This window comes from Myotis daubentonii, chromosome X (genome assembly GCF_963259705.1).
Source record: "Myotis daubentonii chromosome X, mMyoDau2.1, whole genome shotgun sequence".
Classification (NCBI taxonomy): domain Eukaryota; kingdom Metazoa; phylum Chordata; class Mammalia; order Chiroptera; family Vespertilionidae; genus Myotis; species Myotis daubentonii.
In genome coordinates, this window is record NC_081861.1 from 7,854,634 (window position 1) to 7,877,469 (window position 22,836).

General features: G+C 40.0%; 1 protein-coding gene and 1 long non-coding RNA gene across 5 annotated transcripts in view; both read right to left on the minus strand.

The window, feature by feature from the left end:
- PHF8 (PHD finger protein 8) overlaps positions 1-22,836 on the minus strand; it is an 80,374-nt gene that overhangs the window by 25,755 nt on the left and 31,783 nt on the right. For 3 of the 4 annotated variants that reach the window (XR_009450639.1, XM_059679409.1, XM_059679408.1), the window contains exons 8-17: positions 21,187-21,349; positions 16,312-16,399; positions 15,465-15,571; positions 13,205-13,296; positions 9,311-9,400; positions 7,087-7,389; positions 6,208-6,311; positions 1,485-1,663; positions 1,105-1,190; positions 245-378 (exon numbers count right to left, since the gene is read on the minus strand). Coding sequence is in view for 3 of the 4 variants with exons in the window: in XM_059679409.1 (XP_059535392.1) it covers positions 245-378; positions 1,105-1,190; positions 1,485-1,663; positions 6,208-6,311; positions 7,087-7,389; positions 9,311-9,400; positions 13,205-13,296; positions 15,465-15,571; positions 16,312-16,399; positions 21,187-21,349 (1,346 nt within the window). In the remaining variant the exon portion in view is untranslated. The remainder of the gene's footprint in view (positions 1-244; positions 379-1,104; positions 1,191-1,484; positions 1,664-6,207; positions 6,312-7,086; positions 7,390-9,310; positions 9,401-13,204; positions 13,297-15,464; positions 15,572-16,311; positions 16,400-21,186; positions 21,350-22,836) is intronic. The other variant, XM_059679410.1, reaches the window with a different exon arrangement.
- LOC132224296 (uncharacterized) lies at positions 16,406-21,178 on the minus strand. Its single transcript, XR_009450640.1, has 3 exons — positions 20,780-21,178; positions 19,177-20,543; positions 16,406-18,907 (listed from the first exon to the last, which is right to left on the minus strand). It is a non-coding gene; the product is annotated as an uncharacterized LOC132224296 (long non-coding RNA).

Consider the following 22,836-nt stretch of genomic DNA (forward strand, 5'->3'; position numbering starts at 1 on the left):
CAAAACACAAAACTGATTCCCCTTGATGTCTATATAGTCTCCCTCTCTCTCTCAGACCTTAAGTTTCTTAGGACAGATTTCATGTCTACTTTATTCTTTCAGTCCAAATGCCCTGGCTAATTCTTTGTCCCTTTAAATAATAGCTTGATAAATGTTTGCTGACTGGCTGCCTTAGCCCTTTGAGTGGGAGGTGAGGGTATGTTGTTTGACTGCCTTGGAAGGGGAGATCAAAGCCAGTACTCACGTGAGGGCAGCATAGTCAGGTCCCCCCACCTGCCGGCTGGCCTTGAGCAGATCAAGAATTCCACCAGCTCCACTCCCATTCCCAAGCTTGCCTTCAACCCCTTCTACCATGTCCTCATCTGTTGTATAGTCCTCCTGTTGGGGAAAAAGGATATCACCTTAGCTGCCCAGGGTTGGTCAGATAAGTGCCCAATGATAGTCTCACTCCTGAAACTAGTACAGGAGTGGGCAAACTTTTTGACTCGAGGGCCACAATGGGTTCTTAAACTGGACCGGAGGGCCGGAACAAAAGCATGGATGGAGTGTTTGTGTGAACTAATATAAATTCAAAGTAAACATCATTACATAAAAGGGTACGGTCTTTTTCTTTTTTAGTTTTATTCATTTCAAACGGGCCGGATCTGGCCCGTGGGCCGTAGTTTGCCCACAGCTGAACTAGTATCTTCTCAGCACCAAGTATAGACCACTATAAACAGAATATTCATTCTTTCATCTTCATTCTCACAGCATCTTTGTGAGGTAGGTAGTATAACTCCCATTTTATAGATAGTGAAACTAAGGCTCAGTGAAGTTAGTTTGTGCAAGATCACAAAAAGATATTCCAAATCAGATGCTCTTTCTGCTACCTCACACTGCTTTTATTCTACTCTGTATTAAAGACTTTTAAATATTTTAACTAAATTATAATCTTCCATTTATATGCTCAGCAACACTTAGTACACAATCTTTCACTTAATAAATACCGTAGCCATTGAATACACAGGTAACTCCCCCCCCCCTTCCACAAGTAGAATGACAGTATCTGCCTTCTGTCTCTATAACCAGAATGAGCAGAAGACTAAACACAGGGCAGGCTCCTACCTCAATATCAAACTCAACTTCTCCTGGTTCTCGAACTCGGTTGGGGTCAGAGCAAGGCTTTGCACGGGGCAGCTTTCGGGGAAATTCTAGAAAACAAAGGTATGCACTGATCATGAAGCTAAGATTAACATCTAAACCAAACACCCAGGGGAAAGAAAATAAGACTATAGTATTCCTAAAAGTAATGACCACAGACGACTGATTTAGAAAGGTTAGGAATTAGCTTACAAATAAATCTCTAGAGCAAAGGTGACATGGAGGCCTACAGAGCAGGTAAATCAGAATGTCAACAAGCTCAGGACTAATGTCTGGAGTCTATCAAGGGCACAAAAAATTCATAATAGCCCAAGAAGCAGGAAAGAGAAAGAACAGGTACACACTTGGTCTTATTATCAGAGTCGTCTTATCCTTTCCCAATCTCTCATCAATCTGCAGTTCATCATCCGAATCCAAGTCAAATTCATCATCCATCATGTGTTCTGCCATTAGCCTAGCTTTGTCTGCCTTCCTTGCGATCTTGGCTCGCCGAGACTTGGATAAGCTCTTTACCCTCTTGGTACTAGAGGAAAACAGAACATAAAATTAGTCACACTCGATATTGTTATGGTGGCAATTCTCTCCAAATTGATCTATAGATTCAATGCAATTCCTATCAAAATACAGCTAGATTTTTTAAAGAAATTAGTAAACTAATACTAAAATGTATACAAGCATACAAAGGTCTCAACTGGCCAAAACAATTAGGAAAAAGAACAAAGTTGGAAGACTTATACTACTCAATTTCAAAATTTACTATAAAGCTACAGTAATCCAGGTAGTGAGATACTGACATAAGGACAGACATGTCATTGAAACTGTACTGCAAGTCTAGAAATAAACTCTTAAGTTTATGGTCAGTTGATTTCTGATAAAGGTCCCAAGACAATTCAGTCGGGAAAGGATGGTCTTTTCAACAAAGGTGCTGAAATAACTGGCTATCACATGCAAAGAAATATGGATTCGTACCTCCCATGATACTCAAAGATTAATTCAAAGTGGATCATAGGTCTACATGTAAAATCTAAAACTATAAAACTTCTAGAAGAAAATGGAAAATATCTTTGTGACCTGGGATTAGGTAAAATTCAAAATGTTTGTGCTTCAAAAGACACTATTAGATAACTGGTTTGGCTCAGTGGATAGAGCGTCGGCCAGCGGACTGAAGGATCCCGGGTTCGATTCCGGCCAAGGGCATGTACCTTGGTTGTGGGCACATCCCCAGTAGGGGGTGTGCAGGAGGCAGCTGACTGATGTTTCTCTCTCATCGATGTTTCTAACTCTCTATCTCTCTTCTTTTCTCTCTGTAAAAAAAATCAATAAAATATATTTTTTTAAAAAGACACTATTAAGAAAATGAAAAGACAAACCACAGACTGAGAAGAAATACTTGCAAATCACTTATCTGGGGAAGTATTTGTATTCAGAATATTTAAATAACTCTTAGAACTCTATAATAAGACACATACACTAATTAAAATGAGCAAAAGATATGAATAGACCTTAGTCATTGAATGCACAGGATATCTTTTTTCTAAAGATGATATACAAATGGCTAATAATCACACAAAAAGATGTTCAACATTGTTAAGTCTTAAAGGAAATGAAAATTAAGCCACAATAAGATACCACTTTATATCCATCAGAATGGCTATAATTAAAAAGAGAGAGAATAACAGGTGTTAATCAGTATATGGAGTAACTTGTAATTGCTGGTGGGAATATAAAATGGTACATTTCGGAATAAAGTTTTGGTAGTTTCTTAAAAAGTTAGAAAGTTACCATATGAACCAAAACTTTACTCCTAAGTAAGAAACAGAAAAATATAGCCACACAAATATTTGTATGCAAAATGCTCATAGCACCATTATTCATAACCCAAAGTGGAATCAATCCAATGACCACCAACTAGTGAGCAGATAAACAAAATGTGGTATATCCATACAATGGAATACTATTCAGCAATAAAAAGGAATTAATGATACATACTACATCATGGATGAACCTAAAAAACATTATCCTAAGTGAAAGAAGCCAGACACAAAAACACACATACTGTGTGACTCCGTTTATAGGACGTGTCTGGAAAAGGCAGATCTATACAGACAGAAAGTGGATTAGTGGTTGCTGGGTCTGGGGGGAGGGAACCAGGGCTGACTATAAGTGGGTATAAGGGATCTTTTGGGGGATAGAAATATTCTAAAATTGGATGGTAGTGATGGTTGCATATTCTTTAAATTTATTAAAAATCATTTAATAGTACACTTAAAACAGGTTAACTATATGCTAACTAAATTATACCTAAAAAAGCTGTTAAAATATATAGTTAAAAAAACTCAAAAATAGCTTAAATAATCCTATTACACATGGTAAACAATATTAACCAGTACAAACTGCTAAAATAAACCTTATTATTAAAAAGAAACACATTTTTGGTAAATTTGTATACTTGCCATATTCAGCGAATAGTCATTTGGTGAACTAGCTTTCAGTTAATTGGCTCTCATTAAATTGGCCTGTTTTCTACCTCATAGAGTTGTTGGGAGAATTAAATTAGCTAATGCAGAGACTGACACATGGTGAGTGCCCAATGTAGCTAATGAAGTTCTTGGGGCCTGTTTCCACATTAGTAAAATAGGGATAGCAACCCTGGTCCTCAGGGTTGTTGTGAGGACTAAATAAAATAATGTATGTAAATAGCTAAGATAGAAGTTAATACAGAGTGGGTGCTCTGTAAATGGTAGCTGTTTATACCCAGATCTTTTATTAACATCTAATTATGAAAAATGTCAAACATATTCAAAAAATGTAAAAGTATACCAAATTCCCATGTACCTATCACCCAGTTAAGTTCCAGCAATTGTCAATCTTGTTTCATAGCCAATCTTGTTTCATTTACACCTCACCCTCCGCAAAACACTGGATTACTTTGGAGAAAAGCCCAGACGTAATATCATCTGGTTTCTAAATATTTCTATACCTTGACTCTGTAGGTAACTTAACAGCTGCCTCTGGCAGCTTCAGGAGGTGATAGAAGTAGAGAAGGGGAAAATGTCTCATCATGTCCTCTATAGCCATTACAGGCTGGACTCTAGGACTCTCAATTTTCTCTTCCCCGGAGACCAACCATTGGTTCTGGACAAAGGCAATGCTCAACAGTCTCTCTAATCTTATTCCTTAATTAACTAGGTTCTCAAATCCCAAGGATAACTCTGCTGCTTTCAGAATGTGCCCTACTCTCAGTCTCTCTTTTTCCTTATTTCTCACCAGGTGGACCTACCACACCCACCCTTGGGATCTGAAGACAACCTTTAGTATCCTTGTCACTTGTGTTCTCACAATGTACATACTCTGTATTTGGCTCTTTACTGCTCCTGTCTGGTGTTCTGAGTGCCCAAATGATAACTCTTACTATCTTCCTCTGCCTGCCCACAGGATTTCTGATGACCTACTCAGCTTCTGTTCATACCCATGCCATTATCACCACCATCACCACCTTTCACTTCAACTTGATCATTATTTGTAAGAGCTACCATTAATTAAGCATTTACTATGTGGCAGGCCCTTTGATAAGCACTTTACATACACTAACTCATTTAGTCCTCCAACAATCCTAAGTTTTATCTATAGGATAGATCTAATAAGGACACTGAGGCAGACAGGTTAACTTGCCATGGTCACACATAAACACATGTCAGAGCTGAGATTCGAACTTGGGATTGTCTGATTCCCAAGTTCATGCTTTCTGTTGTGAACAGCTATTGTTTTATTCTTTTGGAAAATGTTCTGTTAACAATTATTTTAAGAAAAGGCACACATGCTCATTGTACAAAATTAAAATGCTACTGAAGTGAAAATTTCCTCTCCTGTCTCCCCTATCCTACTTACCAGAAGTAACTACTGTTATAAGTTTGGTTGACAAGTGTAAAATAATAAATATATTTATTTGTGTGAATGTGCATAAAATATCTCTGGAAGGAAATCATTGACACTGATTGTCCATAGGGAGGGGGATTGGGGAACAGAGAGGAGTGGGAGCAAAATTTTTCACTATGTATTCTTTCACGCTTTTTGAATTTTAAACTGTATAAATTAAAATGTAAACCTCTTCAAACAAGTTAAATTAAAAATAAAGGAATATATGATCATGTCAACTAATGTCACCACAATAAATTTAATTTAAAAAATAAAGGGGAAAGTCTGTATATTGCTTTTCTACACACATGCATTTTTTAAAAATATATTTTATTGTTTTTTTACAGAGAGGAAGGGAGAGGGATAGAGAGTTAGAAACATCGATGGGAGAGAAACATCGATCAGCTGCCCCCTGCACACCTCCTACTGGGGATGTGCCCACAACCAAGGTACATGCCCTTGGCCGGAATCGAACCTGGGACCCTTCAGTCCGCAGGTGGACGCTCTATCCACTGAGCCAAACCGGTCAGGGCACATGCATTTTTTTTAATTAAAATGGAACTATCCCTATATATTATTTTATAAACTGATTTTTTCACTTAAGGATTTAACCTTGGATGGTTCATCATGTCAATAGATATTAAACTCATTCCTTTTTAACAGCTGCATGGTATTCTATTCTACAGATGTACCATAATTTATCCAACCCTAATTGATGAACATGTTTCCAATTACTATTATGAACAATGATGTGAGCATTTCTTTGTATACACCTGTGCAAATAATTCTGCAAAACAAATTCCTAAAAATTGAATCGCAAAAGGAATATACAAAACTAATGCTCTTAACCGGTATGCTATACTACCTCTTATACCTGCCAGCAGTTCTGACCCACTGACTGGCTGGAATTTCTAGAACTTACACAAGATTTTTCTCAGGATTGCCAATTAGATTCTAGACCTCTCCCCTCCCTACCCATAAACGCAATCATGATTCTCTGAACGAAGTAATGATATCTGATAATATCCGGATATTTCTCCAAATGCAGTCCCTCCCCGACCGTTACAGTCCCAGATCCCAATTCCATGCCCTGTGTTAGTGGCATGTTGCCACCAACAGTCCCAGTATCTGTGTTCATTCTTCCCATCTCACCTGCCATTAGACATCAATAAGGCCAGCGGGCCCTCATTCCCATCAACGTCCAAGTCTGGCGAGTCATCATCTGAGTCATTCAAGCAGGTACCGGTGATGTTGAACTGCAGGAGGAGGATGCTCAGTTGTCACCTGTCTGGGTCTCCCATGTGAATCAGTAACAGGCCATGGGTCTCCCATGGCCAGTTCCCTCCAGTTTCACTGGTTTAGTTCACTGTCAAAACCACCTGAAGGCCTTCTACTACACTGTGCCACTCCCCACTTTGCACCCCAAATGATCACAGGAGTAGGAGGTTGAGAATGGCTGGCTCAGAGGGAACCCTATCAATCTTATAAAGCATGTTCCCTAAAAAGAGGGGGGGAGCACCTTCACATACCCATAGAAGGCACCACAATCTTGAAGCAAGTCGGCGCCCTGGACGAGAGCTTTTCTCAAGGACCTGTTCGAGACTTCAACCTGGCACTCACAGAGCATGTTCTCAAATGTCATTCTCATCCAAGCATTTCAAGATTCAGCTTGTGTCATGTTTTCTGAGAAGAGCTCCTGATCATTGCCCCTACCCAGATAGAATCATCACCCTCTGAGTCCTAGGGTCCCACACACACCCAACTGTGGTATCTACAACACTTCATTGCACTCATTTTTTATGCCTGTATTTCTCACTAACCTGTCAGCCTCTTGAAGGTTACATCTATAGCACCTATCACAGTGCCCAGCATAGACAAGGTCTCAATAAATGCCTATTAAATTAGTGGGACTGGTAGCCAAACACCAGGGGCCCTAAGGGACATGGGAAAACAGGATATCATGTCCTTTTGAAGCTCTGCTCTTCCAAGGGACACAAAAGGGTTGGGCTGAACCCATGGGCCAGCACCCACCTTTTCTTTCTGGGAAGAGCCTGTCTTCAGTGCCTGATGAGTGTATATGTCCATGAGATTATAGCTCAATTGGCCAGCAGGCCCCAAGGCTGAGCTCTCCTTGCCCTTTCGCTCAGCCTTCTTGAAGAGTTCCTTGGGCTTCAGGCCTTTCTTCTTTGAATCAGTTTTGGAGGGCATTGACAGCCTGGATATGGCTATTGAAGTGGGATGGGCTGGCCTGGTTAAGGGAGTGGAGCCGCCTGGGAAGATCCTCTGCATCCCAAAGATATTGCTCGTATTCCCAACCTTCTGTTGGAAGATATCCTACAAGAGTGTTAGTACACAAGGGGGTTAGAGCTTACTCAAGGGTTCTCTCTGCTAAGAGCAGAGATCCATTCATGGCACTGGTGGCACAGCCAACGGAAGTGGCTTACAAATGCTCCACATATGCACACCTTAGTTTTTGCACAATGAGTCATCAAAAATTTGGGTGGCATTTCTTTACCCAGCCGTTGACCCTTCATTGAATATGAAGAAGACGAGCAGAGGAAAAGCCCAGCATTATTGTCAAAACTGGAGATAAGTGGGTAGGGGCTGGGAGGAGGGGGACAAAAGTGGGGAAAATGGGAGATATCTGTAATACTATCAACAATAAAAATATATTTAAAAACTGGAGAGAAAAGACTCCAAGAGCAGCTGATATGAGACAAAATAACTGAGTACTAAACTGGTAGTTCCAACTCTAAGGACTGCAGGATTTGAGAGAGAGAGGTTCTAGTCTTAATTCTGGTACTAGCTACTTCTGTGGCCTCAGATAGTAATCTGACCACTCAGGGCTCTGTCTACTCAGCTGTAAAATTAAATAATTAGACGAAATAGGTGGTTTGCAAAGATCTTTTCTGTGGCTCCTTTCAGCTTATTGGGAGGAGCCCTGAGGATTGGAGGGAGATGGGAGGCAAACAAGAGGACCTAGTGGAGCTCTAAGCCTCTCACCTTCAACTTATTCACAGCAGCTGTGCTTTGACTGATTGTATATATTAGACTTCCAAGTAAAATCTTATTTAAAATATTTGAAAGCCAATGGATCAGATATGATCCATCACTAAGTCCTCTTCCAAGAACTCCAAAGTTCTGTGTATACAAAATTGATTTAAGTCGAAAGAGTTGGGGAAAGGGTAGGCCTTTTAATTAAACCCGAAGGATTCTGACAAAAGGGAGTGAAGGAAAATGAGGTAGGAGGTAGACCATGTAAGGTATGCTCTAGGCAGTGAAACATGCTGTAATTGGTGAGGCTAGAAGCCCAAGTTCCCAGTAGCTCACTCTGACTACCCTTCAGCATGGATTTAGTGCTAAATGGAACTTTACAGCTTCTGAGCTGAAGGAAAATTTAAATTTCCTCAAGTCCCATTCTCCTCTGGTGCCTCTGCTACTTCAACAGCCCACACTGAGTTCTCTCTTTGCTGCAAAATCTACTAATAACAATGGCTCACATTTATTGAGTACTTACTCTGCCAGGCACTGTGCGAGGGGCTCTACATACATAAGCTCTTAATTCTAACAAAACTCTGAAAAGGTGGAGTTATCTCAACCTTACAGATAAGGATACTGAGGCTCTGAAAGGCTTGCAAGTGACAGAGCAGGAACCAGAACCCAAGTTTCTCTGAGTCTCTTACCACTACACCTTACTGCCTCGTGGTATATGCCACCTGTTGAAACATGGCTTTGTAATCATCTTCAACCAGGGAGAACTGTCATTTTGTAGAATGCAGAGACTGAATCAAAATATTAATAACAACAATAACTACTATTATGACTTCCACCACCCAATATCACTATGACCCACCATCAGAATTTACTGAGAACCAACTGTGTGCCAAACACTATAACTAATGATCAACCTATATGACCTTATTTAATCCTTTTAACAACCCCTGAGTAGGTATAATTATACTCACTTTAGAGATGAGGAAACGAGGCTTAGACAAGTTAACTTTGCCGGGTCTCCTACTAGACTGTGAGTTCTTTGTGGGCAGGCATTGTATTATGTATCCTAAGCACCTAACCCAATGTGTCACACACTTAAAGCACATAATATGTTTGAATTAACAAATAAATGAATGAATAGAGTCCTTGGTTGGGCCTTCCCAACCCTTCCCCTAATCCCTTATGCCAAGTGCAGAGGCCTGACCTGCCACTTGAGCCTCAAGCCCTTCCCAAACACCTCCCCTGCTCCCATGCTTCTTACTTCCACCAGGCGGATCTCCCTAGCCAGATCTTTAATGAGCTGTACAGTCCGTACTGTGTCTGGGATCTCCTCCTCATGTTCTGGCAGAGCCTGTCAAACAAAAAGCATTAGGACAGACCCACACGTAAATGAATAACTGATTTTTGACAAAGGTTCCAAGGTAATTCAAAAGAAAGGGTAGTAACACATGGTACTGGACCGATTAGATATCCATATGCCCCAAAAGAACCTTAACCCATACCCGGCACCATACACAAAGACACACATACAAACTCAAAATGGATCACAGGCCTAAACATAACATCTAAAACTATAAACCATTTAGAAGAAAGTGGAGGAGAAAATCTTTATGACCTTGGGTAAGGCAAAGATCTGTTAGGACACAAAAAGCATGAACCATAAAAGAAAAAACTGATAAACTGGACTTAATAAAAAAAGAAAAACATCTCTGGGAAAAAACACTGTTAAGACAAACCATAGGCTCAGAGAAAATATTTACAAAACATATATCTGATAAAGGACAGTGTCAAGAAGTGTGAGGAACTCAGATGAAGGCTTGGGCCACACCCCTCAAAAAGTCAAGGACCTCAGGGAGATCCCTGGGAACATTCCTTCCTCCCCAGAACTCAGTGCTGAATAGTTACTGGCCCACAGCTAGCTCAACAGCAACCCAGGCTGAGAGCTGTTAGTTGCCTCTCTTAATTCCTTTGCAATCTTTTTGAGTCCTCAAGATTTACATGTTTATGTAGCCAGATCTGTCAAGCTTTTCCTTTGTGATTTCTTCCATCAGTTTTCACTTCACTTCAGTATCCAGAGGATTGATAAAAATTCCTCAGCATTTACTTGTTTCCCATGCTTTGATTCTTTTTTCCTTTAACTCTTTTAATCCATCTGGAATTTATTTTGATGGCTGGGCAGGGGCTGATGCCTAAAACCCATATGACCAGCTGGATAACCTTAACAGCCTCCTCCTCCCACCCAGCCCAGGGGCTCTGGAAACGTGGGGAGCAAGTGTTTCTCACAGAAGTCAGTCATCTGCACTTCACAAAAGACTTGTTCCATAAGCATGGCTCCTCAGATCTCTGTCCTACTCTCCCTTTGGCCACACTACTTGGGGCCATCCCTTGGTCCCTGGGGCAATGCTGGCCCAAGGCATGAGTGCTTAGAACCTATCCACTTCCCTCCCTTTTGGTGTTTCTGGGAGAGAGTCACACTAAAGTTCACTAAACGGGGGGCAGGAGGGTCAGAGATGAAACTCAAGGTAGCTATACCTGAATGATGTAAAGATGTAAAGAAACAGAATTGTAGGCTAAGGCCCAAGCCTTGTAGATGTGTCTAGGGAACAAGAGAGGGCACAAAACATGAAGTCTGAGGATATCTGAATATTGAATTTTTTAAATTCAATAGGGGAAGTTCGGCAACAGGAAATAGGGAGATCTCCTTAGGCCACTGTATGTAGGAAGAGAAGTCTATAAAAATATCAGAAGCACTCTAGCTGTTTTGGCTCAGTGGACAGAGCATCGGCCTGCAGACTGAAGGGTACCGGGTTTGAATCCAGTCAAGGGCATATACCAACCCCGGTTGGGGTGCATGCGGAGGCAACCAATCCATTTGTCTCTCTCACATTAATGCCTCTCTCTCTCTCTGTCTCTCCTCCTCTCTTCCACTCCCTCTAAAAATCAATGAAAAAATATCCTTGGGTGAGGATTAACAAATATAGATATACTAGAGGCCCGGTGCAGGAATTCGTGCACGGGTGAGGTATGGCGGGCCTGCCCCAATCAGGGCTAATTGGGATGGGCTGGCTGGGGGGAGGGGCAGTGGGTGGTTGGCCAGCTGGCCCCACCCCGCCCCCCTGGTCGAGGGGACAATTTGCATATTAGCCTTTTATTATATAGGATGTGTGTGTGTGTGTATATATGTATGTACATACACATACATACATATATATCAAAAGCATAAAAAATATTGATATGTCTTCTATTTTTGCATTTCTTAAAATTGCTTTTTTTAAAATTCAGTATTTTGAGTAGATAATCCATTTACAAAATTTTAAAAAATCAAACAATATAAAAAGATATATACTGAAAAGCCTCATCAGCCCCATTAGGTCATCAGCTCCATTAGGCCACCCCCATATGCCACTTTTATTAGTTTTTTCTGCATCTCTCCAGATTGTGTCTTAAGGCAAACATTAAGCACGTACAAATATAACTATTGTTTCCCCCCTTTTTATGCGTAAGGTAACACACTATACACACGGTCCTATACGTTTACTTGACAAATTCTAGAGGTCTTTCCAAATCAGTACATAGAGAACTTACTGACTCTCTTCTATAGCTATTTAATATTCAACTGGCTAGATGGAAATTGACATATTTCTAAAAAGCCATTTTGGCAGTATGCATCAAGAGTCATACATTTTTTCCCATATACTTTGATCAATTGCTCTTCTAGGAATCTATCCTGAAGAAACTTCAATCAAGAGAGCAGGGACAGCCCAGCTGTTGTGGTTCAGTGGCTGAACATCAATCCATGAACCAGGATTCCTGGTCAGGGCACATGCCTGGGTTTTGGGCTCGATCCCCAGTAGGGGGCATGCAAGAAATAGCTGATGGATGTTGATGTTTCTCTCTCATCATTGATGTTTCTATGTCCCTCTCCCATCCTCTCTCTGAAATCAATAAAAACATTTTTTTAAAAGACACACGGGACAAAAACTAATACAAACAGATATACATTGCATGATTTTCTACAACTGCCCCCAAAATACATGGGTAAATAAAAAGAAAGGAACAATACACAAGTGGTTAGGTAAGGATGATACATACCTGCAAAAGAATATCATGTAACTATTAAATGTTTACGGAGAACTTTGGTGACACAGGAAAATTAAGATAAGCCAACCAATTCAGATATAAAATTGTATGTACAGGGTGACAGCAATTATGTTTTTTAAATGCATATAAGAAAGGTCAGAAGAAAATACTGTGGAACCTCGTTTCTTGAACCTAATTCATTCCAGAAGGCTGTTCGAGAAGCGATTTGTTCAAAAACTGCATCATTTTTCCCCATTAAAAATAATGTAAATTGAATTAATACATTCCAGACCCCCAAATGATTGTTTCAACCTTTCTTATATACAGTACATGTGTAATGTACTGTTTAATTTATAAACACTTCTTTTCTTAACTGTATAGAACCACCTCCTACTAGCCTTAAAGGAATTTTTCATATATCACTGCCTCAGAAGTTTTATCACTGGGCTACCTGCTTTTCCTTTATCCAATAAACAACAGTTTTTCTACCTATTCAATTGCTTGTGTTTGCTGTTTTGTGAGCACTTTCACACCCTTAGCAACATCAGCACTCTTGATGGCCTCTTTGTGTTTTAAAATTGTGCTAATCCAGCAACAAAAGCATTCTCTCCTTTGCTTGTTGCCTTCCATACACTTTGTCATGTTGAGATAACAGCATGAAAGGGTTGTCAGGTCGAAAACTGAAGTTTTGGTCTACAAGGGAGACTTTTCTGTGAACAACTTTCTTGGTCAAAAACTGAATTGTTCGTGATGGCAGATGTTTGAGAAATGAGGTTTGACTGTATACCCAAATGCTAATGTTAATTCCCTTTGAGTATTAAAATTATAGGTGATATTTTCCTTCTTTATACTCTTCTGTATTTTTTAATTCTCTAGAGTAGGCATGTATTACTTTTTTATAATCAGAAAGAAAAGTTTGGAAACATAATCTAAACAGTCCTAGCCCAGTCCCCCACTCTAACGCCGCGAGCCCACAGGCCTCCCTGGTCTCTTCTGCCGCCCCCAAAGAATCTACCCAAATCCAGTGCCCATGAAGGGCAGAACTCTAGAGAAGTAGAGAAATAAGCATATTTACTTCTTTCCTTGTCCAGGCTCTAAAGGCCAAGTTCAGAGCTTTGCCGCCATGGATCAGGTAGGAGGCAGGATGTCTCCTGTTCTCTCGCAAACCTAAAGGGTGAAAGAGGAAGGCAGAGTGTGAGCAAAGCCATGCAGAGAAGTGAAAGGCTTCTTACTTTTTTCAGGCAACCAGAGAAAATGCTCGAGGTTCTAAACACAACTCCAGATCTCAGTTCTAATAATGTTGTTCATTTAATGAGTACCTACTATGTGCCAGGCATCTGACATCTACATTCTCATTTAATCTTTATACCCAACCCTGTAAACCAAGTATCACTATCTTCATTTTGTAGTTTAGTGCCGGGAGCCGGTCCATGCTTGCTGTTTCAAGGGACCTGGCATATATGGCATACTGTTCTTAATATGTTTGCTCACCTTCTTGGCACTATGTGTTTTAACCAAGGTCTCTGAGAAAGGTTGTTTCCCCAGGTAGGGATTTTCCCCTGAAGTTAGGGAGGGAATAAAACCTCTTAACTAAGTGCCAGGCGGGTAATTAATCACTTTAACTACGAACAATCATGCTTAAGCTACATAATCTTTACTTCCTGGAATGGAGATAAGAAACGCCCTAACCTTTGTAATAGAGATTGATAGGATTGAATCAACTGGTATAAATACAGATGTAACAAGACAGAAAGACACAGAACTTAGAACACAGAACTTAGAAGACAGAACCTACACACAGAACCTACACACAGAACCTACACAGAACGTTCTCTAGAGACAGAAGAACTTCGCTGGAGAGAACATGGCAAAAGATCCTGGACAGAAACTGGCCTCAGAACCTAGAGACAGAACCTAGCGAGAGAACATGGCAAAAGATCCTGGACTGAACCTGACTATAGAACATGGCAAGAGAACCTGACTAGAACCTGGTGACTGAACCTGGCTGGAGAACCTGGACAGAACCTGGCTGGAGAAACTAGCGAGGGAACATGGCTACAGAACCTGACTGGAGAACCTGGAGAACCTAGCAAGAGAACATAGACACAGAACCTGGCTGGAGATCCGAACCAGAACTTCGCTGGAGATCCAGACCAGAACTTGGCCGGAGATCCTGGCTAGAGATCCTGGCTAGGCTGCTGATCAACTGAACGCTGCCTCCGTGTCCTTCCTTCTTCGCTGACTCCGTCCACACCTTTGGGGACCCCTGGACCTGCTGGGGCTGGACCCCGGCAGTTTAGGAAACTGAGGCTCAGAGAGGCAAAGAGATTTAACCAAGGGCATACACCTAGCAAATTGCCAAAGCCAAGACTGAAACCATGTCTTTCTGAATCCGAGGCCTGTGCTTCTCTCACGACACTACTCTCCCTCTTGGGTTCCAAAATGTAACACTCAGGACGACCATGATTGGCCCCCCTCTACACAGATCTGAAGGGCCATTTAATGCCCTTGTTCTGAGTTACTCCAGGAGGAGGTTATGGCAATGCCAGATTTAGTTAGGTGCAATACAGAATTTTCTACTAAACTGAGCTTTTCAGAACAAGAGATGCAGTGAGTCATTTACCCTCTGAACACTTAAGTGACAGTTTGTCTAGGTGGCAGAATAAGGGCTTGAGGTATTGGATAGGAGACTACTCATTGGTCTTTGAGGTTCTTCATAACTCTGAGTTACTGATTCCTCCTGGCCAAGTCACCTTGAAGAATCTCAGGTCTAATCAAGGGAACTACTCGATTTCAGAGCAGAGTGGACAAGACACCCAGCAGGTTAGCTTCCACCTGGGCTGAGATCCGGAACCAACACGATGATACCAGGATGGTCAGGACTGGGCCTTGTCCCCATGGGAAGCAGAATTTCTCAGGAAACAGACTATCCAGACTGAGTTTCTTACTTTAATTGGTAGGAAATAGGAATAATTTCACTGTTATCCAATTTTCTCAGCTACCTTTGCTAAATAAAAATGTTTAAATCTATGCTCTACCCTACATTATGCTTAGTAAAAAAGCCAATCACAAAAGATCACATACTGTATGAATCCAGTTTTATAACATTCTATAATGCAAAATTATAGAGATGGAAAACAGAACAATGATTTCCAGAAGTTATGGTTAGTGCAGGGAAGAGAGTGGGTGAGACTACACACGGGTAACACCAGGGAGATCTCTGTGGTGATGGAATAGTACTGTATTTCAGTTGAGGTGATAGTTACATGCATATAGGCGCACACACATGCTCAGGAGATTAAGATAAAAGGGACAGTTGGCAAAGGGCTTGATACCTCGAAAGATGTCCAGGATGTGCTTTCCCACATACCAACAGATGGTTTCAAAGTTGGGGAACTTGAAGAGGTCTGCAGTGCTCAGCCGCTTTTCAATTTCATAGGCTCTGGGGAAAACAGGCACAACAGTGATAAGGATCCTGTTTACTGAGCATCTACTATGTATCAGCTACTGTCTGGATGCTTTATACCAGGACATATATATACGGCCCGTGGGCCTGGGTGGGGAATGTCAGGCCCACGGGCCGTATAAGGCCCATAAAATCATTTGGTCTGGCCCTGCAAAGGCATTAAGAGTGAGTTAAATGTTTGACCAAATATGTTAATTTAAAAATTCTTTTTTAAATATATTTTTATTGATTTCAGAGAGGAAGGGAGAGAGAGAAATAGAAACATCGATGGCCCTAATCGGTTTGGCTCAGTGGATAGAGCGTCGGTCTGCGGACTGAAGGATCCCAGGTTCGATTCTGGTCAAGGGCATGTGCCTTGGTTGCGGGCACATCCCCAGTAGGGTGTGTACAAGAGGCAACTGATTGATGTTTCTCTCTCACATTAATGTGTCTGTCTGCCTGTCTGTGTCTCTCCTTCATTCCCTCTTTCTCTAAAAATCAATAAATATATCCTCAGGTGAGGATTTTAAAAAAAGGTTATGTGACTTGCCCAAAGTCACATAACTACAAAGTGAGGAAGAGGTATTCATCCTCAGACTGAAGAGCACGAGGAACCAGTATCCATTTCTTTCTGATCATCTTGCCTCCTTGGATGCTGCACTCCTCACTATACAGGAGAACCCAAAGACTCTAGCAATTGGGAATGGCCAACTTGGGACCACAGCCTCAGGACTCACTTGAGCTGCATTTCGATGTTAAGGCTGTGTAAGAAGTTTCCTCCGAAGGCAAGGCAGTCCACAGGGGTCAGCACAGCATGGATCCATCCTGCAGTGCAATATGGCAAAATCAGAGCTGGAAGACATCTCCACTACCCACTCAGCTCAAACACAACTCCTTATAACAGAAAGCTTGGCAGTGACTCAGAACATTCTAAGTTCCTCTGGTTCTGAGCATTTTAGGTTCCTCCATTCTCCCAATACACATCCTGGCAAAGTCTGCCATCATTATAACCCTGAACTGGAACAATCTATGGGGTTAATAAACTCCTACTTCCCTCCTCTCCTCTTCAAAATCTCTTGGTTGCCTCACCCATCCTCTCTGTTGTCTCTGAGAAGGGCATTACCTCCTTGCCATGACTACCACTTCTAACTCTGCTCTAGACAAAACAAAGAGTTCTTGTCTTGGACAGATCTGGGTTAAAATTCTGCCATTTCTAGCTAAATGTCCACCTCACAGGTTGGTTGTGAAGCATGCACCTAAGTTGGAAATCTATTCTCCTTGCGTGTAACACTATACCACCTTCTGAAAAACTTCTGATTTTTCTCCTTAAATCTCTCTCATATTCACCTCCCCTTCTCCATCCACACATCCATCCATACATCCACACATCCTACCAATGTTGTGATCAGAACCCTCATTATCTCACAACTAGGCTACTTACAACAGCCTTGAAACTGGCTCCTCTACATCAGCAGTTTTTAAGTTGTGGTCCAGTAAACGCTAGGGGATCCCTGGAACTTTTTCAGAGCATATCCAAGATTAAAACTATGCTCATGATAATACTGAGATGTGATTTGTCTTTTTCACTTCATCCTCATTCTCTCACGAGTATACAGTGGAATTTTTCCAAAGGGTATATGACATGATATCACCACATGCAGAAGCAGATTTGAGGACCCAATTGTTTTCTATTAGCCCAAACATTAAAATATTTGTGAAATGTAAATGTCAATCTTCTCACTAAATTTTGTTTTGGTTTGAAAATAGTTATTTTTCATAAACATTGATGTAATGAGCTTATTACTATTATCTCTGAATGGATTAATATATATCTTTGCATTTTGTTTTAATTTATAATATGAGAAATTATTAATATAAACCAAAAAGTAAATGCTCTTTTGGGTCCTCAATAATATTTAAGAGTATAGAGGGGTCCTGAGTGCAAAGTGTTTGCAAGCCACTGCTCTACACCAATCTCAACTTCTGAAGTCTATCTTTCAGAACCCAACCCAAAGTGATATATCTAAAATACAAATCTGCCCATGTCATCCCCTGCTCATAATTCATCAGTGAAATGTTCATCTACAGAAGAATAAATAAACTGCCATATACTCATACAACAGAACACTAGAAAGCAAGTAAAATAAATTAATTTCAGCTACTTGATGCAACATGGATCTCACAATCACAATGTCCAGGGGGGGGGAAAGCAGGTTAAAAAGAATATTATCTCTAATATGATGATTCCATTAATAGAACATTAAAGACATGTAAGACACTATCATACATGGCTTAATGAGGCATCCTATGTAATAAAAGGATCAAAATGCATAAGAATGATAATCACCAACTTCAGGACAATGGCTAGCTCTGAGAGGGAAAAATGTGAATGTAATTGAAAGCATACAGGAGGTTTCAAATATATTTATAATAATTACCCAACATGGGAGCACCTAAATATATAAAGCAAATCTTGATGGATATAAAGGGAGAGACTAACAGTAATACTGTCATCGTAGGGGATTTTAATGCCCCATTGACATGGATGGATAGATATTCAGACAGAAAATCAACAAAGAAACGAGGAACTTAAATGGCACACTAGATCAGATGGATTTAACTGACATCTTCAGAGCATTTCACTCCAAAGAAGCAGAATATACATTATTTTCAAAGTGCACATCCAACATTTTCTAGGACAGACCACATGTTAGGATGCAAAACAAGTCTCAATAAATTTAAGAAAACTGAAATCATATCAAGCATCTTCTCTGATCATAATGGTATGAAACTAGAAATCAATCGCAAGAAAAAAATGGAAAAGCACACACAAAGACATGAAGGCTAAATAACATGTTACTAAACAATGAATAAGGTAACAATGAGATCAAGAAGAATCAAAAGCTATCTTGAAATAAATGAAAATGAGAACACAACCACCCAAAACCTATGGGACACTGTGAAAGCAGTCCTAAGAAGAAATTCATAGCATTACAGGCCTATCTCAAGAAACGAAAATCTCAAATAAACAATTTAACTTTACACTTAAAGGAACTTGAAAAAGTACAATAAATAAAGCCCAACGTGAGTAAGGAAGGAAATAATAAAGATCAGAGCAGAAATAAAAGAAACAGTCATAAAAAACAACAATACAAAAGATCAATGTAACCAAGAGCTGGTTCTTAGAAAACACAAACACAATTGACAAACCTTTAACCTGACTCATCAAGAAAAAAAGAGAGAGGACCCAAATAAATAAAATCAGAAATGAAAGAGAAGTAACAACTGACATGAAAGAAATAAAAAGGATTGTAACAAAATATTATGAAAGCCCTAACCGGTTTGGCTCAGTGGATAGAGCGTCTGCCTGTGGACTGAAGGGTCCCAGGTTCGATTCCGGTCAAGGGCATGTGCCTTGGTTGCGGGCAGATCCCCAGTGGGGGGTGTGCAGGAGGCAGCTGATCAATGTTTCCAACTCTCTATCCCTCTCCCTTCCTCTCTGTAAAAAAATAAATAAGTCAATAAACTACATTAAAACAAACAAACAAACAAACAAAAAAACTCAAACCTTTAAAAAAAAAAAACAAAATATTATGAAAAACTATATGCCAACAAATTGGACAATCTGGAAGAAATGCACAAATTCCTAAAAACATATACTCTTCCAAAACTGAATCAGAAAGAATCAGAGAACCTGAATAGACAGATGACAATTAGTGAAACTGAAGCAGTAATAAAAAAAACTCCCAACAAACAGAAGTCCTGGACTGAATGGCTTCACAGGTGAATTTCCCAAACATTCAGAGAACTAAAACCTATCCTTCTCAAACTATTCCAAAAAATTCAAGAGGAGGGAGGACTCCCAAGCTCATTTTACAAGACCAGCATTATCCTAATGCCAAAACCAGATAAAGACACTACAAAGAAAGAAAATTATAGGCAAATATCCCTTATGAACATAGATGCTAAAATCCTCAACAAAATATTAGTAAACCGGATCCAGCAATACATAAAAAAAGATTGCACACCATGATCCAGTAGGATGTGAGGTTGGTATAATATCCACAAATCAATAAACATGATACAGCTCAGCCAGCGTGGATGAGTGGTTGAGCATTGACCTATGAACCAGGAGGTCATGGTTTGATTCCAGGTCAGGGCACATGCCAGGGTTGCAGGCTCAATTCCCAGTAGGGGGCGTGCAGGAGGCAGCTGATCAATGATTCTCTCTCACCATTGATGTTTCTATCTCTCCCTCTCCCTTCCTCTCTGAAATAAATTAATATAGAGATATAAAACAGGGAAAGTCTGAAATTGATTACTAAGCTCTTGTCTCAAGACTGGAAAAGAGAAAGCAAAAAACCCAAAGCAAGCAGAAGGAAGAAAAACAAAGATAAAAGCAGAAATCAGTGAAAATGAAAACAGAAAAACAGAGAAAAATCAATGAAATGAGTGTTTTTTAAAGTTCAATAAAATTGATAAACTTCCATCAATATTCACACAGAAGAAAAGAGAAGGCACAAATAACTAATATCAGGAATGAAACAGGGTTTCACTAGAGAATTGGAAGACATCAAATGGATAATAAGGAAATACTATGAACAACTCTACACACACAAATTTCACAACTTAGAAAAAATGGACCAATTCTCCTTAGAAGTACAAACTATCACAACTCACCCATTATGAAATAATTTGAATACCCTAATAAAGTTCAAGAAAATTGAATGCTCATTAAAAACTTCCCCCAAAAGAAATCCCTAGGTACATGAAATTGGACTTGAGAATTCTACCAAATGTTTTCAGGAAATTTAACACTAATTCTGAAATTAAGAAATCAAGAAAATCTAAATGGAGAGACTTTCTGTGTTAATGGGAGACTCAACATAGGAAAGATGTCAACTTTTCCCAAATTGAGACAACTGGGAGGACTTTTTCAAAATACACACACTCAGATCCCACTCAAGACCTACAAATTTGCCAAAACCGGTTTGGCTCAAGTGGATAGAGCGTCGGCCTGCGGACTCAAGGGTCCCAGGTTCGATTCCGGTCAAGGGCATGTACCTGGGTTGCAGGCACATCCCCAGTAGGAGATGTGCAGGAGGCGGCTGATCGATGTTTCTCTCTCATCGATGTTTCTAGCTCTCTCTCTCTCTCCCTTCCTCTCTGTAAAAAATCAATAAAATATATTAAAAAAAAAAAGACCTACAAATTCGTATTTCTAGGGGTGAAGCTTAGGCATGTGTTGTTTAGGAGAAAAGCCCCACCTTCCCCCCACATCATTCTGATTTATAGCCTGCAATGCCAGCCTCCCAGTCACCATCATTAGAGTCATAGGGCTGAGAGTTCTGCTCTCTATCACCAAGTAGCCCAGTGCAAAGAAGTCTATCAACCTCCTCCTGGGCCTCCCCACCATTAGCCTTCCCAAGTGGCTATGCTGCTCACTGGCCACCATGTGAATTTTCTTGATGTCCAGTTCTGAGCCTTCAGCTGATATGAAAGGATATCCCACATAATCACATAAACATATTATAGCAAGGGGCTGGCTCTGATGCCACAAGCTCTCCTCTCCCTGCCCTCCTCAAATGCTCCCAGAGGGGCCCAGAAAAGACCTGTGGGAATGAAAAGTGTCTGTCCTTGCTTCACAGAACACTTGTAGCACTTTTCCACCTGGTCCCCAAAGAACATCTCATCCTGGTTAGAGGAGCTGCTCCAGCACTCAAAGAGAGTCAGGTTGGCATTTGTTGGGCGGATCAAGTAGAAGATCTTCTCACCCTGAAACAAAAAGAGGTTGAAATGCCAAAAACATCAAGGGTTTCCAGAAAAGTCCTCAATGGGTTCTCCAAAAGGATATTCACTCTCCCATGCTCTAAGACCACACGGTATGCCAGAATTCTTTTCCAAACCCATCCAAAGATCATTTTATTTGAATTTGGAAAACTTCAAAAGGTACTTTTTCACTTTTAAGCTTCTATGATATTGACAAAAATAATTTTAAAAGGGTATTTCAAACAAAATTGTTCAACTTAGCACAAATGTACACCAAAGGCTCCTATTTTTCATGCAATGCCAAATGAAAAATGGCCTCTATTGGATAAAAAGATCAATATTACTAACCCTAGGAGAATTTAAGGCCACATTACCAATGAGAAGAAATTGAATTTGCCTTTAAATGCCATTTACAGAGAGTATTCCTTCTCACACCTACAATCAAAGCTAATAAAAGTTTAAAAGTTCAGTAATCGCCTAAGGACTTCTGAAAGATTTTATGTTAGGTGATTATCTGTTAAAAGAACATTTTATTTCCTAATTATATTTTGCCTGGATAATCACCAGATACATAATTTGGCAGAAAAGACACAAAAACCCACTAGCACAAAAATATCCCAACCCACAGCTTTATTACTTTAACCAGTATTTCATGATAAATTTCAATGAAGAAAAGCAACAGTAGAAATTATCTTTAAAAATTATCTATTATACAATTAGAGAAATTTGAATCAGATCTGTAGATTAAATAATAGTATTATATCAGTATTAATTTCCTGATTTTGATAACTATAATATATTGCCCTTGTGTTTAAGAAATACACACTGGCCCTAACCAGTTTGGTTCAGTGGATAGAGAGTCGGCCTGCGGACTGAAGGGTCCCAGGTTCGATTCCAGTCAAGGGCATGTACCTTGGTTGCGGGCACATCCCAGATGTGCAGGAGGCAGCTGATCGATGTTTCTCTCTCATCCGATGTTTCTAACTCTCTATCCCTCTCCCTTCCTCTCTGTAAAATATCAATAAATTATATTTTAAAAAGAAATACACACTGAATTATTATGAGATAAAAGGACACCATGTCTGCAACTACTCTCAAATGTTTCAGAAAAAAATCTACATATAAAATCATTTTATTATGTTTGCTTTAAAGAAAGAAAGAATGTAATAAAATGGTGACCTTTGGAGAATCTGAATAAAGGACACAGAAATTCTTCCTGTTATTTTTGTATTTTTTTCAATAAAAAATTATTTAAAAATAAAAAGTTTGCCTGGCTGGCATGGCTCAGTGGTTGAGCATTGACCTATGAACCAGGAGGTTGCAGTTTGGTTCCTGGTCAGGGCACATGCCCAGGTTGCAGGCTCAATCCCTAATGGGGGCTGTGCAGAAGGCAGACGATCAATGATACTCTTTCATCACTGATGTTTCTATCTCTCCCTTTCCGTTCTTCTCTGAAATAAAAAAATATATATATATTAAAAAATAAAATAAAT